Source organism: Dasypus novemcinctus, chromosome 5 (genome assembly GCF_030445035.2).
Source record: "Dasypus novemcinctus isolate mDasNov1 chromosome 5, mDasNov1.1.hap2, whole genome shotgun sequence".
Taxonomy (NCBI): Eukaryota; Metazoa; Chordata; class Mammalia; order Cingulata; family Dasypodidae; genus Dasypus; species Dasypus novemcinctus.
In genome coordinates this window covers 117,570,943-117,587,131 of record NC_080677.1, presented here as the reverse complement: position 1 = coordinate 117,587,131, position 16,189 = coordinate 117,570,943, and the positions used below count along the sequence as shown (strand labels likewise).

The following is a 16,189-nucleotide window of genomic DNA, read 5'->3' as shown; positions in this document are numbered from 1 at the left end:
TCATCCTGAGTTGGTGCCTGCTCCCATCTTGTTCAGTTCCTTAATGTTTATTAATGAAGGAAGCTGGAAGCTGTGTCCAACTCCACCCCAATATTATAAAATGTTAGAATTTCTGCAGATCAAGGAGGCAGTTTGGGGTCATTAGACCACTGTGCTCTTTCTCTCTTTGAAACCCTGGTGTGTCAGGAATTGGTTTCAAAGCTGCATTGGGAGAAAAGACCTGGCTTTTGCTCCCTATCATGAATAAAATTTTTTTGCAACTGAAAAGAATTGTTCTGGCTAAAACACATACAATGAAAAGCAAAACTAAACAATCACCAACACATTTTTTTAAGTTTTACTCAAGGGCAGTTTTAGAATGTCTAAAAAAGAAGGTGAAATCAATGTCGTTAAGGTAAATTAAGAGATAACCTGCTCCTTATAGAGACAACATCCTGTACCTCTAATCTCTAAATATGGCAGAATCTGTTATGGAGCAAAGAAAGGCATACAAAAGAAAAAGTTAATATCAAATAACACCATCAAGTAACTTATTTTAATGTACTAGATGGAATTTGAGAACTGTTTGAGATACTCAGATTAACCCAGTTCTCTACAATGTAATTATTTATTAAAGTTAATGATTTGGTTATTTTATTAGTCTTAGTTCAACATATTCATATTAAACCATACACCAAATATGTCAAAATAAAGGACAAAGATCTGGAGAGGATAAATAAATAAATTTATCACTTCATCAGAGAGAGTGATGAAACAGTGTGATAATTCTCTATGTATGATTAAACTCTGAATTCTTTTTAATGCACTTGGCAAGACCATTGCACTAAAAATAAAATTTGAGATTTAGATAAAAGAGTGGATTGTGGGTATTATAATTTGTTTATGATTCCTTGTTTATCTATACATGCTAAAAATTACAATAATAGTGATTAAATAAAGAACATCACAAGCCACATATTTTTTAACTGAAAAAAATTTTGATAAGTGTTTTCTTGAAACACTGAAGAAACGTGTGGGTAGATTAAAGAATGTTTCAAGTTGCTTTATAACATGGCAAGAAGCTTAAAATCCAAATTCTTATTTCCCCCAACAGTAAACCTGAGAAAAATATACTCTGAAACCTCTTGGGGACAATATTCAGAACATTTTGTTCCCTGATAGCACTCATGAAGGCATGTACAAAAGATAAAGAAGAGGGAAGCGGATGTGGCTCAAGTGATAGGGCTTCCGCCTACCATATGGGAGGACAGGGTTCAATCCCTGGGGCCTCCTGATGAAAAAGAAGAAGAGAAAGCATGCCCGTGTGGCAAGCCAGTGCCCATGCAATTGCCCACATTAGTAAGCCAGTGCCCACGCAGCAAGCTGAGTGCCTGTGCAGTGAGCCCGTGCCCATGCCAAGTGAGTCACACAGCAAGTTGATGATGCAATGAAAGAGAGATGAAGGGGAGGGTCAAGGTGAAACTCTGTAGAGACCACTGGGAACTGAGGTGGTACAATGGACAGGAAACCTTTCTGCACATTAAGGGTCCCCAGGATTAAATCCCAGTGAATCCTAGAGGAGAAAAAATGAGAAGAGAAGACAAAAAGAGAAATAGATACAGAAGATCACACAGTGAATGGACACAGACAGCAAGAACAGCAGGAGGGGAGAAGAGGAAGGGGAATGGAGCCAAGAGTGCCTACAACTGAAAGCAGGAGGATTGCATCCAGCATCCATGTGGAATCTAAGCCCCCTCTTGATATAGATGTGTAGTGGACACAACCACTCCAAGGTCCACAGGATGGAGGAATAGAATATGGATTAGAGTGGACTCACTGATATTCTATTCATGAACTATTATGATTAGTAATCGAAAAAAATGTGGTATTGGTGTGGAGAAAGTGGCCATGGTGGCTGCTGGGTGTGGGGAATGGGAGGAAGAGATGAGATGTGGAGGCATTTTTGTGGGTTGGAGTTGTCCTGGATGGTGCTGCAGGGACAGTTAACAGACATTGTATGTCCTCCTATGGCCCACTGGGTGGAATGTGGGAGAGTGTGGGCTATGATGTGGACCATTGACCATGAGGTGCAGCGGTGCTCAGAGATGTATTCACCAAAAACAATGAATGTCTCATGATGATGGAGAGATTGTTGCTATGGGGAAGGAGTGGGGTAAGGGGGGTGGGGGGTATATGGGGACCTCATATTTTTTGAATGTAATATTTAAAAAATAAAGACCAAAAAAAAAAAAAAAAAGAAGGGGAAGGGGGGGAAATAAATTAAATAAATAAATAAATAAATCTTTTTTAAAAAGATAAAGAAGGCTGCTCTGTTAGAAATAGCTTTGGTAAATGCTTACTTAATATGAATCTTCCCTCCACTTCCCAATTTATCTGCTTTGTAGATTTAGTTTTTTACATATTAAGTTTTCTTAGATCAATGCCCGTGTCAGAAGAAGAAACTTCTCTCTGACCTTCAGAGAACTAATTAGTCCCTAGATTCTCAGCAAGAGTGAGGAATTTGGAAGTTGGAAATGAAGAGGAGGAGGGGGAGGAGAGTCCAATATGCTTTAGCAGAAAAGTGACACTAAATCCATCATTAGTAGAAGGAGTTGGGGACACTGAGCACAGATCTCACCTTTCCACAGTAGAAAATATCTTCCCTCCGCACCTTCCCTTCTGATATCTTCTCTCTGATGGCCTCCCCAACCTCATGCTCATTTTGGTAGACATAGGCCCCATCAATGTGTCGGTACCCAATGTCGATGGCAGCCTTCACTGATGTTGCACAAGTCCCTGCAGGAGTCTGAAATGAGAAGGGAGTTGGGGTGGAGGGAAAGAGAAATTAGTCTGTCTTTTAATTTAATCATTATTAATAAGGACACTTCTCACATGCATTTTTTCACAGCTAAGATGACAAATTCCCAGTTCCATTGCTGGTGTGTTTAAAAAGTAGTTTCAAGAGATTCAGAGATTGACTTCCCAGGGTCCCCCCCACCACTACCACCACCTCCCAGTGGGAGATGCTACCCATTTCAAGTCTGCCCTCAGCTTCAGAGATTTGATTTCATCAATTTTATCCTTGACAGGAGATTTCACTTTACCCACACTACAGGAGGGAACAAGTTCATTAAAGAAGGCTAAATTATAAATCAAAAGATTTAGATAAACTGAGATATCCACAGAATGGAATACTATTCAGTTATAAAAAAGAAATGAAATGTTGATGCATACAACAAAATGGATGAATACCAGAAAAATTATACTGAGTGGAAGAAACCAGATGGAAAAAATACTATCTGATTCCATTTATATGAAATTCTAAAAAATGAAGACTAATCCATAGTGACAGACACAGATCTGGGATGGGAGTGTGGGATGGATGTGTGGGTAGGGTGGGAGGGAAGGCTTCCAAAGGAGAATGAGGAAACTTTTAGACATGATGGATATATTCATTGCCTTGATTGTGGCAGGGTGGTGTCATGGGTGTATGCATATGTCAAAAATCATCAAACTGTACACTTTAAATACATGCAGTTAACTTTGTGCCATTTGTACCTCATTAACGCTGGAAAAAAAGATTATTAGCAAAGTATCAAATTTTTAAAGGTGTATTTTTTATTGAATTTGGTAGCTAACTCTTTTTTTTCCCCTTTGTTTTAAGGGGATTAAGCACAAGAATTAGAATATCCTTTCCTCTGAACATTTTTTTGGACCAAAAAACCTGACAGATGTTTAGACCTTGAGGTATAAATTACCATTTTTTCATATCCCATAAAAATCACTGTTCTTCAGTACCACTGAGCTACACCCACTTCCCAGCCCAGTTATGACATTCAAACATAGAAGAGTTTGTTTCACTTTAGTTACAATTTTTCTTAATGAGAATGGGACTTGATGGAAATTCCATCAAGGCAAATATCTTATCTCATCAAATAACATTTTTAAATCATTTTTAGGATGTTTATATGGGCAAGGGTTAATCTTTTTTATGTATTTTTATTAACTTCAGATTTGGAGGGTAATAGTTCTGATCTTATTCACAAATGTTGGGAACTGCTTAGCTCTATGTTTTCAGTGTCTTAACCAAATGCTTGAATTATGGCCCACAGCTATTGATTTGTCATAGCATGAGTGGAATATGGAATATATTTCTAATGACTTTATAATCCTGGGTAGGAAATAGAAAGTATTGGGGGCATAAGTTTTATTTCCTTTCCTTATTTCAACTGAAAGTTTTCATCATGGAGAATATGAAAAACAAACAATCTGACTATTCAGAAGATATTAAAAAACAGGATTAATAGCAATGAATATCATGGAGCCAGAAAAAGGAGCCACATATTCTTGGAATGCAAAAAATAACCTTTTTCATTAATTAATTGACAACCTGATTGATAATGCTCAAACAGAATTTGAAGCAAAATGGAAAAAATGCAGAAGAAACTATAAAATGAGATGTTATGAATGGTAGCAAGCAGGGCAACAAAAGTGTAGTGGGAAGGGGAATTAGGGGTAACATCCAGAAACTTACAGGAAAAAAGTAAATAAAATACCACTTTCATTCCCAGGTATATATGAGTAATGAAAAGAACAAAGCCTAATACAAGATGGTGAATGTAATCTCAGAAATATCATTTGACTTTTGTGAGTTGGAACTGATAATTTAAGTGCAGAGCTAAAGTAAACTTAATACAAGGGAAGAATACAAAACAATGCATATTAAAGTTTATGCATGTATTTTCAAAAATTAACCCAAGAAAAAAGACACAGAGGAGAGCATTTAGGATAAAGAAAGTGAGAAAGACCAGGGCTAAGGTAGGAAGTGGTATTGATTGTTTGATCTGACATAAAATATGAATGTGTTTTATTTAATAAGGATTCAGGTACAGATGAGAATTACAGTAGTGAAAATCTTAAATTTCTCAGCTATTATTAAGAAGCCTTTTCTAAAAGCTGAATATCTGGTACACTCTTTACTTGGTAAACTTATTCTCCCTCAGAAGGCAGAAGCAACAATGAGGTGAATTGGTATTTTGGATTTAGTTCTAATCAAAATGGAGGAAATAGTTGGTAATGTGGACATGATGGGAAAAAAATACTATATAATTTCTAAATGTAGCATAAGGGAATTCTGTATAAATTCAGGCAGATTCTTCAGGAAAATCAGTTTCAAAACAATCAGAAACCTCAAATAGGACACCATATGTGAAGACTCAAATAAGGGATATGATAGGAGAATCTGAAATATAAAAACTTGACTCCACAATTAAGAACAAACTCACTGAACAGCAAAACAAACAGTTCTGTTTCCTTTAATGGTGGGTTTCATTATTCAAGCCCCCATCAGTTTAAGGCAACCAAAAATGCTGAATTTAAACTTTACAAATTATCTTAAAATATTAACATTCTGAAAAGACAGTAGTTATCCAACAGACCAAATTTAGTGGGAAAGTATAGATTTAGATAGTGAAAGGTTATACTGGAACATCAAAGCCTCTTTTTCCAAAGGATTTATCAGTACCACTTTTTGGTTGTGTGGCATTGAGAGGTAAACACAAAAGAGGAAATATCCAAAGTCCACCCAAAATAAGCAGTCTTAAAGAAGATGCTCACCATATTAAATGGGGTACCCAAAGGTCTAGGCATTCAAAGTAAAGATAAACCAGGATTAAAACCATTACCTTGGAACCCTAGATTCATAGTCAGAAGTACGGGAGATGAAAAAGGAAAGCAATAATAGGTCCTGAAAGGCTTTAACTACTCTCCAGTCTGGAAGATACTTTATTTTAGTCCTTGAGGCATCCTAACACATATATACAGAAATGTGTGTGTGTGTGTGTGTGTGTGTGTATTTGGCAGCATTGACTACACACAGATGAATTCAGGCAAACAAGAAGATAAAGTTCCATAAGGAAGAACTAGCAAAAACTACAGAAAGTCTGAACAGAGCCATGAATTTCAAGTATTGGAATAATCAGTCAAAGGTTATAAAATAATGATGCATACATTGATTAAATAAATAACAAACTTAAAATATTTTCAGGGTATAGGAAACTATAAAAAGTGTTATAGAATATTTGGGAAAGAGCCAAACCAAAAAAAAAATCTATTAAAAATATAAGAAACGTAAACCTAAATGGGCTAATTAGCGGCATATAAGACATGGCAAGAAAGAATTAATGAACTGAAAGATAGATCAGAAGAATTATTTAGATTGAAGCACATAGAGAACACAGGATAGAAAACATAAAAGAGAGGGCTAAAGTTATATAGGATAGAGTGAAAAAGCTCCAACATACATTTAATTGGATTTCTAAGAGAGGAAAGAAATGAGCAGAGGCAATCTTTGAGTAGGAAGTGACTGAGAATTTTCTAGAATTGTTGAAAGACACCATATATAAATTCAAGAAGCCAAGCTATTCCTAGCAACATAAGTACAAAGACAAACACCCTGAGACATATCTTAGTGAAAGAGCAGAAAATCAAAGCCAAAGAAAGATATTTTTAAAAGTTAGAGAAAGACGATGGATCATTTTCAAAGGAGATTCTTATGAATTCCCAGTAGAAATGATATAATTTGTATATTCAGTGTGCTAAGAGAAAATTTCTAACAACCTGGAATTTTATATCCAAGTGATATTTTCTTTCATATAAATCAAAATGGAGAAAACTCATTACCAGTAAAACTTCACTAAAGATTTTGGATGAAAAAATTAAACATTTGCTGCATGTAAATGAGATATCTGAAACATAAGGATACAAAAAGATTAAGAATAAAAAGGTGGGAATATATATCATGCAAACCTCACCAAATGAAAGCTGGTATAAACTTTAAGACAAAAGCATAAATGGAAATGATTACAAAATAATAAAGAATTCAATTCACTTGAAAGGTGTAACACTCATAAATTTTCATGCATCTAATAGTTTGCTTCCAAATATATGAATAAAATAGATAATTATGTGGAAAAAATTGTGAATGAGAGTAAGAGATATTTCTTACAAAAACTGAGAATAACATAAAGAACAATCAGTAAAAAAGGGATATTTAAAAAATAAGTATCAAAATTAACCTAATGAACAAATATAGAACTCGATGCTAACAACTGCAGGAATATACATTCTGTCCAAGCACAATCAGAAAATTTACAAAAACTGACCATAAATTGTGCCTTAAAGCAATGTTTAACCCACTTTCAAAGAATTAATATCATACAAAATATCTTCATTGACTACAAGAATTCAATAACCTATAAATAGCTAGACCTGTGAGCCTGAAATAAGAACTAGGCCTAGAGCTGCAGGGTGCCTAAGAGTTACCTCCTGAGAACCTCATGTTGCTCAAATGTGGCCACTCTCTAAGCCAAACTCAGCATGTAAATGCATTACCTTCCCTCCAGCATGGGACATGACTCCCAGGGATGAGCCTCTCTGATGCCGAGGGATTACTACCAAGCATCAGCTGATGATGTAACTTTACCTTGAATAAAAGGGTCAACTCAGACCAGCAGAATATCTCAGACTACATGTACGATCATGTGTTAAAAACTGCTTTTTGACCTTAAATAAAAGGGGGAAATGGAAAGGACAAGTGAGTTTATATGGCTATGAGTCTCCAAAAAAGAGTCAGGAGGTCATCAGAGGGGTAGTGCTTATGCACAACTCAGCACAATCCCAGAGCCAGCCAAAGTAGACACAAGCCCAGGTATTGGTTCTTCTGAGGGCTACAGAGACCCACAGGTTCTATGGTCATGGCAGATGGCTCTGGAGTTCAGTGCCATGTCAGTGAACCCTACTTTGGAGTTTGTGTTCCTGAGTGAGATGGAGTTGGACTCAGGTATGACCTTTCTACACATGCCTCTTCTGTTACTTTTACAGGACCTGTGGTTGGTGCTGGGGTTGGTGTACACTCAGGGGACCTAAATCTCTGGACTGTCCATGTGATAGACAGGCCCTGAGTCTCAAAAGACTTGCAACTCCTATCCTCTGGTTTATTGAACTTACCCTGGCCAGCTAACAGGGAGATGAAGAAGGTCAACCACCACACCAGGGAGCCAAGAGTGCCTACAACTGCAAGTAGAAGAATTGCATCCATTATCCGTGTGGAATCTTAGCCCCCTCTTGATATAGAGGAGTGGATATAACCATCCCAGCACAGGATGGAGAAATAGAGTATGGATTAGAGTGGACTTACTGATATTCTACTATGAAACTACTGTGATTAGTAATGGAAGAAAATGTAGCATTGATGTGGAGAAAGTGGCCATGGTAGCAGCTGAGGGTAGGGAGAGGAAGAAGAGATATGATGTGGGGGCATTTTCAGGACTTGGAGTTGTCCTGGGTGGTACTGCAGGGACAGATGCTGGACATTGTATGTCCTGCCATGGCCTGCTGGGTAAACTGGAGGAAAGTGTAAACTATAATGAAAACCATTATCCATGTGGGGCAGCAGTGCTCCAAAATGTATTCACCAAATGCAATGAATGTCCCATGATGATGAAAGAGTTTGTTGATATGGGAGGAGTGGAGTGAGGGGGGTAGGAGATATATGGGGACCTCATATTTTTTTTAATGTAACATTTAAAAAAAAGAGAGAGAGAGAAAGCAATTGCAAACAAATAAAAATAAAAATAGCTAGAAAATCCTATATATTAGCAAATTAAGAAATAAATATCTAAATTACTTATCAACCAAAAAGGAACTCATAATAAAAGTTAGAAAACACCTGAAACTGAACATTAATGCATATACTATACATTAATCCTGTGGAATGCAGTTAAAATATTGCTTGGAGAGAAATTTGTGGTTTAAAATGTACTTCTTAGTAAAAACAAAGATTGAAAATGAGCAAAAAGTTGGAAAAGAGCACTAAAATAAATGTAGAGTAAGTAGAAAGTATATAATGCTAAGAACAGACATCAATGAAATAGAAAACAAATGGACAAACTTCTGGCAACTTGATTAAGAAAAAAAGATAAGATGAATATCTCAATATTAAGAGTGAATAAAAGTAAAAAGTGAAAAGTGAGTAAGAGTGAAATACATTGCCTTCCCCCCAACATGGGACATAACTCCTGAGGATAAGCTTCTCTGGCACTGAGGGATTACTACCAAGCACCAGCTGATGATGTAACTAGAAAAAGACCTTGAATAAAGAAGCCAACTCAGACTGCAGAATATCTCAGCCTACATGTAATATCAGGTGTTAAAAACTGCTTTTTGACCTTTACTAAAAGGGGGAAATGGAAAGGACAAGTGAGTTTATATGGCTATGAATCTCTGAAAGAGTTGGGAGGTCGTCAGAGGGGTGATGCTTATGCACGCTTCAGCAGGGTACCAGAGACAGCCAAGGTAGATGGAAACCCAGATGCTGGTTCTCCTGAGGGCTGTAGAGACCCACAGGTGCTATGGTCATGGCAGATGGCTCTGGAGTTCAGGGCCATGTCAGTTGGCCCTACTTTGGAGTTTGTGTTCCTGAGTGAGATGGAGTTGGACTCAGATATGACCTTTCTACACATGCCTCTTCTGTTACTTTTACTGGACCTGTGGTTGGTGTTTGAGTTGGTGTATACTCAGGAGATCTGAATCTCTGAACTGTCCATGTGACAGCCAGGTCCTGGGCCTTAGCAGACATGTAGCTTCTACCCTCTGGTTTCTTGGACTTACCCTGGCCAGCTGACAGGGAGGTGAAGAGGGTCAACCACCACACTAAGGAGCCAAGAGTGCCTACAGCTGCAAGCAGGAGAATTGCAACCATCATCCATGTGGAATCTAAGCTCCTTCTTGATGTAGAGGGTGACTGGACATAACCTTCCCAGAGTCCACAGGATGAAGGAATAGAGTATGGATTAGAGTGGACTTACTGGTGTTCTGCTGGGGAACTATTGTGATTAGTAAGGCAAGAAATTGTAGTAGTGATGTGGAGAGGGTGGCCATGGTGGCTGCTGATGGTAGGGAGATGGAAGAAGAGATATGGTGTGGGGGCATTTTCAGGATTTGGAGTTGTCCTAGGTGGTGCTGCAGGGACGGATGCTGGACATTGCGTGTACTGTCATGGCCCACTGGGTGGACTGGGGGAGAGTGTGAACTACAATGTGGACCACTGTCCATGTGATGCAGCAGTGCTCCAGAATGTATTCACCAGGTGCAGTGGATGTGCCACAATGATGGAAGAGGTTGTTGATGTGGGAGCAGTGGGGTGGGTGGGGTGGGGGGTATATGGGGACCTCATATTTTTTGAATGTAACATTTAAAAGAATAAAGAATTAAAAAAAGAATGAATAGAAGGATATCACTATAGATGCTAAAATATTAAAAAGATAGCATAGTATGAACAACTTTACGAAAAAGTCCTACAAAAATAAAACGTACAAAACTTGACTTGAAATATGAAATCTAATAATCCTTGTAACGATGAAGGAATTAAAATAAACAGTCTAAAATATTACAGCAAAGAAAACTCTAAACTCAGAGGTTATTTTTCCTATGGAATTGCCCAATTATCTCAACATTTACTAAAATGATTTTCCTTTCCTATAGTTCTAAAGTGCCACCTCTGTCATACACCAACCTAAGACTCACAAAATACAATAATAAGGTGGGAGGACATGTTTCTCCAGATATCAAGCTTTTTTACAAAACTACTGTCATTAAGACAATGTGACATTGGTATAGACTTGATTATTAAGACTAGTGGAACTCCAAACATGGTTGAATTCTTAACCCTGGCATGTCTCTGATTAGAAAGAAATAGGATCCTGAGATTTGGGTTAGGGATAACTGGATCAATGTACTTGAGAATCTCGAAATACGAGATCTCCTTGAACTCTCTTGGTTTGCAGAAGTTAGCCACTCTTCCCCACTTAAGCCTAGTATACTCTCTTTCCTTGACAATGATTCAGAGGCCTCTACCTTGCAAATAACATATGTCCCAAGTAGGATCTACTTTCATCTCTCCTCCTAACTACCAGGCGAAGATATCACAAGATATCCTGATCATGGATTGCTGGTCTTGCTAAGGAAAGAAAGAGAACTATACATTGAAGGAACTGCAAGATCTAGACACATGCAATAGGAGCAGGAGAGTACATATAATTGGATATTGAGGATACTGCATCAAGAGGGGGAGGAACATGTAGTTCGAAAAATGAGAGTTTATTGATATGGAAATATCTTCTGATACATGGTTTAATGCACTGGCAATGACTTCAGGAAACAATGCTAACACACGATCAGGATAGCTCTTGGAAGCTTGGAAAAAGTGATTCACATTTAGTGACAAATAAATTGCAGCATAAAGATAGCTTTAGCTGTATTCATCCCACTAATCTGCATCTTACAATTTTTTCAGGAAAAGAGATCAAACAGAATTCTGGAAGATCTGTTACCAGATGGCGTTAACTTGATATATGAAGCCAGTGGATCTAGGCAGCAGGCGCCAGGAGCCATTTGCTGGGAGGAGAAGTATTTTTTTTATGGGAGGGGAGATGATGAGTGTAGTTTGTCATGTTGAGTTGGAGATGCCTATGAAAGGTGGAACACAAACCTGGTCATACATCAGAATTATTGAAGAGCTTGTTAAATGCAGATTATCAGGCTTTACCACTAAAGATCCAGATTCAGTAGATCTGAGGTAATGCCCAAGAATCTGTATTTTTAACAAATGTCCCATGTAGTTCTGATGTAACCAGACCATAGCAATATGGGGAAATATAACAAGCACAATATGGAATAGGAAATATAGATTTTGGAGTTCTGTATATATGTGGTTGGAGCTAATACTACAGATGAGTTCATACAGAGACAATGTGTACTGTATGAATTTTAGAATATGGACCAGACCTATGCTCTAAGCAAAATTAGGTTGTCAAAAGGTGCCTCTAGCATATGGTTCTTGAGACAATGTGTGGAGTGAGAAGAGGAAGAGACCAAGGTTATGCACTCATGGAATTGCTCCAGGGGTGATTTTCCTTCTCATTACCAAAAACCAGGGAACTTGGCACTTGGAGTGGAATGGGTGATTGTGATATAAATGTTACCACTCTATAGTTATTCCTCGTCCTCTGCTTTCCATTCTCTATTCTGTTACCAGAGCTATCTTTTTTGTATGTGCTCTTACTGTGTGTTTTTTTTGTCTTTATTTGTTTTTTAATGTTACATTAAAAAAATATGAGGTCCCCATATACCTCCCACCCCCCTCACCCCACTCCTCTCCCCACAACAATCTCCTCCATCATCATGAGACATTCATTGCATTTGGTGAATATGTCTCTGAGCACCACTGCACCTCATGGTCAATGGTCCACACCATAGCCCACACTCTCCCACAGTCCACACAGTGGGCCATGGGAGGACATAGAATGTCCGGTAACTGTCCCTGCAGCACCCCTCAGGACAACTCCAAACCCTGAAAATGCCCCCACATCACATCTCTTCCTCCCACTCCCTACCCCCAGCAGCCACCATGGCCACTTTCTCTACACCAATGCCACATTTTCTTCGATTACTAATCATAGTAGTTCCTGAATAGAATATCAATAAGTCCACTCTAATCCATTCTCTATTCCTCCATCCTGTGGACCTTAGAATGGTTGTGTCAACTCCACATCTATATCAAGAGGGGCTTAGACTCCACATGGATGCTGGATGCAATTCTGCTTTCAGTTGTAGGCACTCTTGGCTCTCTGGTGTGGTGGTTGACCTTCTTCACCGCTGTTGCACCATAACCTGAAATCTGCCCACTTCCCTAGTAACAGCTTACGGCACAAACCACAAGTCCACCCACAAGTTTCTGCCTATCCCCAGCCGCCCCGTAGCCCTTACTCCTCCTGCTCTACCCCGCCCTCCTCATCCTCTATATAACCCACTGCACTTCCTTAATAAAGCAGACTTGTCTTGCGCATCAAGCTGGTCTCCGCAGCCTTTTCCTTACTGCGTGTCCTCCACACCTCGAGAGCCCCGCTCAGGCCTTCTGCCTAGGCCCAGAGCACTTCGCTGCCGGCCGGGCCCCTCCGCCGCCCCGCGCCTGGCCGCAGCCCCAAACAGCAGCAGCAGCCGCGCCCGCACACCTCCATGTTAGCTGAGTGGGGTAAGTCCAATAAACCAGAGTGTAGTAGTTGCAAGTCTGTTGAGGCTCAGGGCCTGGCTATCACATAGTCAGTCCAGAGATTCAGGTCCCCTGGGTATACACCAAACCCCAGCACCAACTACAGTTCCGGTAAAAGTAACCGGAGAGGCTTGTGGACAAAGATCACATCTGAGTCCAGCTCCATCACACAGAAACACAAACTCCAAGTAGGGCCAACTGACATGGCACAGAACTCCATCTGCCATGACCATAGAAGCTGTGAATCTATGTAGCCCTCAGAAGAACCAATACCTGGAGTTGTATCTACTTTATCTGTCTCTGGGACTCTGCTGAGGTGTGCATAAGGGCAACCCCTCTGATAACCTACCGGCTCTTTTTGGAGACTGATAGCCATATAAACTCATTTGTCCTTTCCATTTCCCCCTTTTATTCAGGTCAAAAAGCATTTTAAACTCCTGGTGTTATATGTAGACTGAGATACTCTGCTGGTCTGAGTTGACCCTTTTATTCAAGGTCATTTTCTAGTTGCATCATCAGCTGGTACTTGGTAGTAATCCCTCAGCACCAGGGAGACTTATCCCCAGGAGTCATGTCCCATGCTGGGGGGAAGGCAATGCATTTACATGCTGAGTTTGTCTTCGAGATTGGCCACATTTGAGCAACACAGAGGCTCTCAGAGGGTAACTCTTAGGCACCCTGCAGCTCTAGGCCTTGCTCTTATTTCAGGTGCACAGGCTTACAAGCATAGTCATTAGCATCAAGGGTTCATTGTTGGGCCTTCCTTCCTTTCTGGTCCTTGCCATTGCACTTGGGGGATTGTTGCCATTCCTCTAGGGACTGTGATAGGTCTCCCCTGGCCAGGAACCCAGCACTCCCTCAGTTGTTGTCCCTAATTGTAACCACTATGAAAATATCCAAACATTTCTATGTACCCTGGATATATGCCCTGGAGAACTCCCTGCCAACCATGTGTCCCCTGTCAATAACATCACATACCAGTATTCCTCCCCTGCCATTGTTGAACCTCTCTGTGATCTAAAACTTCTTAAAAAATAAGGCCCAATACATTGCCAGGTTCCATTAATAGCAAATTGGAATATAGTGATGAGTTCAAAGGTTAGATATAGAATACATATTAATTTAGAAAAATTAAGGTAAAAATTATTGGGGTATTAAAAAATTTTAAAATGCAAAAGCTTTGTTCCTGATGTTTTGCTTTCCGTCACTGCAATAAGTGTTGTTCTATATGCAAATTAGTTCGATGATGCTATTCCTCTGCTCTTAGCTTTAAATGATTCCTTATTTTTTATACAGTGAAATTCCAGTTCCTTAGCATTGTATCAAGATCTTCTGCAATCCAGTCTCAACTTGCATTTTTAGATTCGGGCAATCACACTTCACCAATAACTCCATGTGCCAGCCACTCTGGGCTTAACCTTCCTTGGATTTATTAGGTATCCCTGTGCCTCTGCACTGCTTCTTCTGCCTAAAATGCCTTGCTTCGACCCCTCTTCTCTGCCTAGCTAATTTATACTTAGCTTCAAATATGATATCACAAATTTCAGTAGCATTTCTACATCTTCCACTGTTTATTCTGGCAAACTGCATATTGAACTACAGTGAGGAAAGCAGGAAAATATTCTTCTATATTCACAAACTTTACTATACTTACAAGGAAACCCACTTCAATCTTTTTTTTTTTTTAAGATTTTTTATTTATTCCCCCGCCCCCCGCCTCCAGTTGTCGGCTCTCTGTGTCCATTCGCTGTGTGTTCTTCTGTGACTGCTTCTATCCTCATCAGTGGCACTGGGAATCTGTGTTTCTTTTTGTTGTGTTATCTTGTTGTGTCAGCTCTCTGTGTGGACAGTGCCATTCTTGGGCAGGCTGCACTTTCTTTCACGCTGGGCATCTCTCCTTATGGGGCGCACTCCTTGCACATGGGGCTCCCCTACACGGGGGATACCCCTGCGTGGCAGGGCACTCCTTGCACACATCAGCACTGCAGACATGGGCCAGCTTCACATGGGTCAAAGAGGCCCAGGGTTTGAACCGCAGACCTCCCATGTGGTAGGCAGACACCCTATCCACTGGGCTAAGTCTGCTTCCCCACTTCAATCTTAATGGTCAAATTTAATTGCTCTCCTTTCTGTATTTTCAGAAAGACACCGTTTATGGTTATAGTATAGCATTTACCCTTATTTTCATTGCTCTACAACTAAATATTAAAGAGTACTTCTCTATTAGGTTTTTTAAAATCTCTAGACAATAGAGATATTTTCTCTTCCTCCTTGAAAATTCTATAACCTAGTCATTAGCACATGGTAGGTACTAACCTAATGTTTGTTAGATTTAACTAAAAATTTTCAAATGAAAACTTTAAAGTAATCACAAGCCAAAAACTCACAAATCTCATGGTCCTCAGTAACCAGCCAGTAAACAACAATCAGGTGAATTTCAGTAAAAGAAGCAGGAAGGTCTCAGTCTCTATTGTAAAACAATTTTTAAGGAATGTAAACATTTTCTGGTGTAGTTCAATCTTTGACTTAATACCGGATCAAACAAACAGTAATCCTTGGAGGTTTTGATTATTACACAAAGTAAATCAGTGAGAACTATTTGAAATCATAAACAAATTACACTGGGCAAGAGTTTAAAAAGAGAAATATAAGTTTACCAGTTTAGGTTCTGAGTAGGTTCCAATACCGATGATAGGAATGCTGTTTCCATCACTTAGAGGTATACGGTGATTTGCAGCACTGAAGTACATTTTGGAGAGAGTTCTGAGGATCCAAATTTCTATGAGTGCAATGGAACACCATAGGGAGATTTCCTCTTCTTCAAAAAGTGTCTGAGGGTTTATGTAATGAAAGAAAGGCAGGTCAGAGGGAGGAGTTTTATCAATGTTTTTCTTCCAATAAATACTCACAGAGGTTGTCCTTTGAACATCTTCAGAGGTATGTAAATAAAATATCCCATAAAAGCTCAGGTTACTTAACTGCAAAGTAAAGACTGAAATAAAAAATAAAAGGGAACAAATTCAGTTGGCCTCAAATTCTCTTAAACTATAAAGGGAATTTCGTCATGTACCTGAAAACCCTAGCCTTAGGGTTGACTTCAGG

General features: G+C 39.2%; 1 protein-coding gene across 5 annotated transcripts in view; it reads right to left on the bottom strand.

The window, feature by feature from the left end:
• Positions 1–15,960, bottom strand: part of AKR1D1 (aldo-keto reductase family 1 member D1) — a 67,524-nt gene extending 51,564 nt beyond the window's left edge. The window contains exons 1-2 of one of the 5 annotated variants that reach the window (XM_058297434.2): positions 15,745–15,960; positions 2,618–2,785 (exon numbers count right to left, since the gene is read on the bottom strand). In XM_058297434.2, coding sequence (XP_058153417.1) covers positions 2,618–2,785; positions 15,745–15,837 — 261 coding nt within the window. In that variant the 5' untranslated portion in view covers positions 15,838–15,960. The remainder of the gene's footprint in view (positions 1–2,617; positions 2,786–15,744) is intronic. The other 4 variants (XM_058297433.2, XM_058297431.2, XM_058297432.2 and 1 more) reach the window with 4 other exon arrangements.
• Positions 15,961–16,189: the final 229 nt, after the last annotated feature.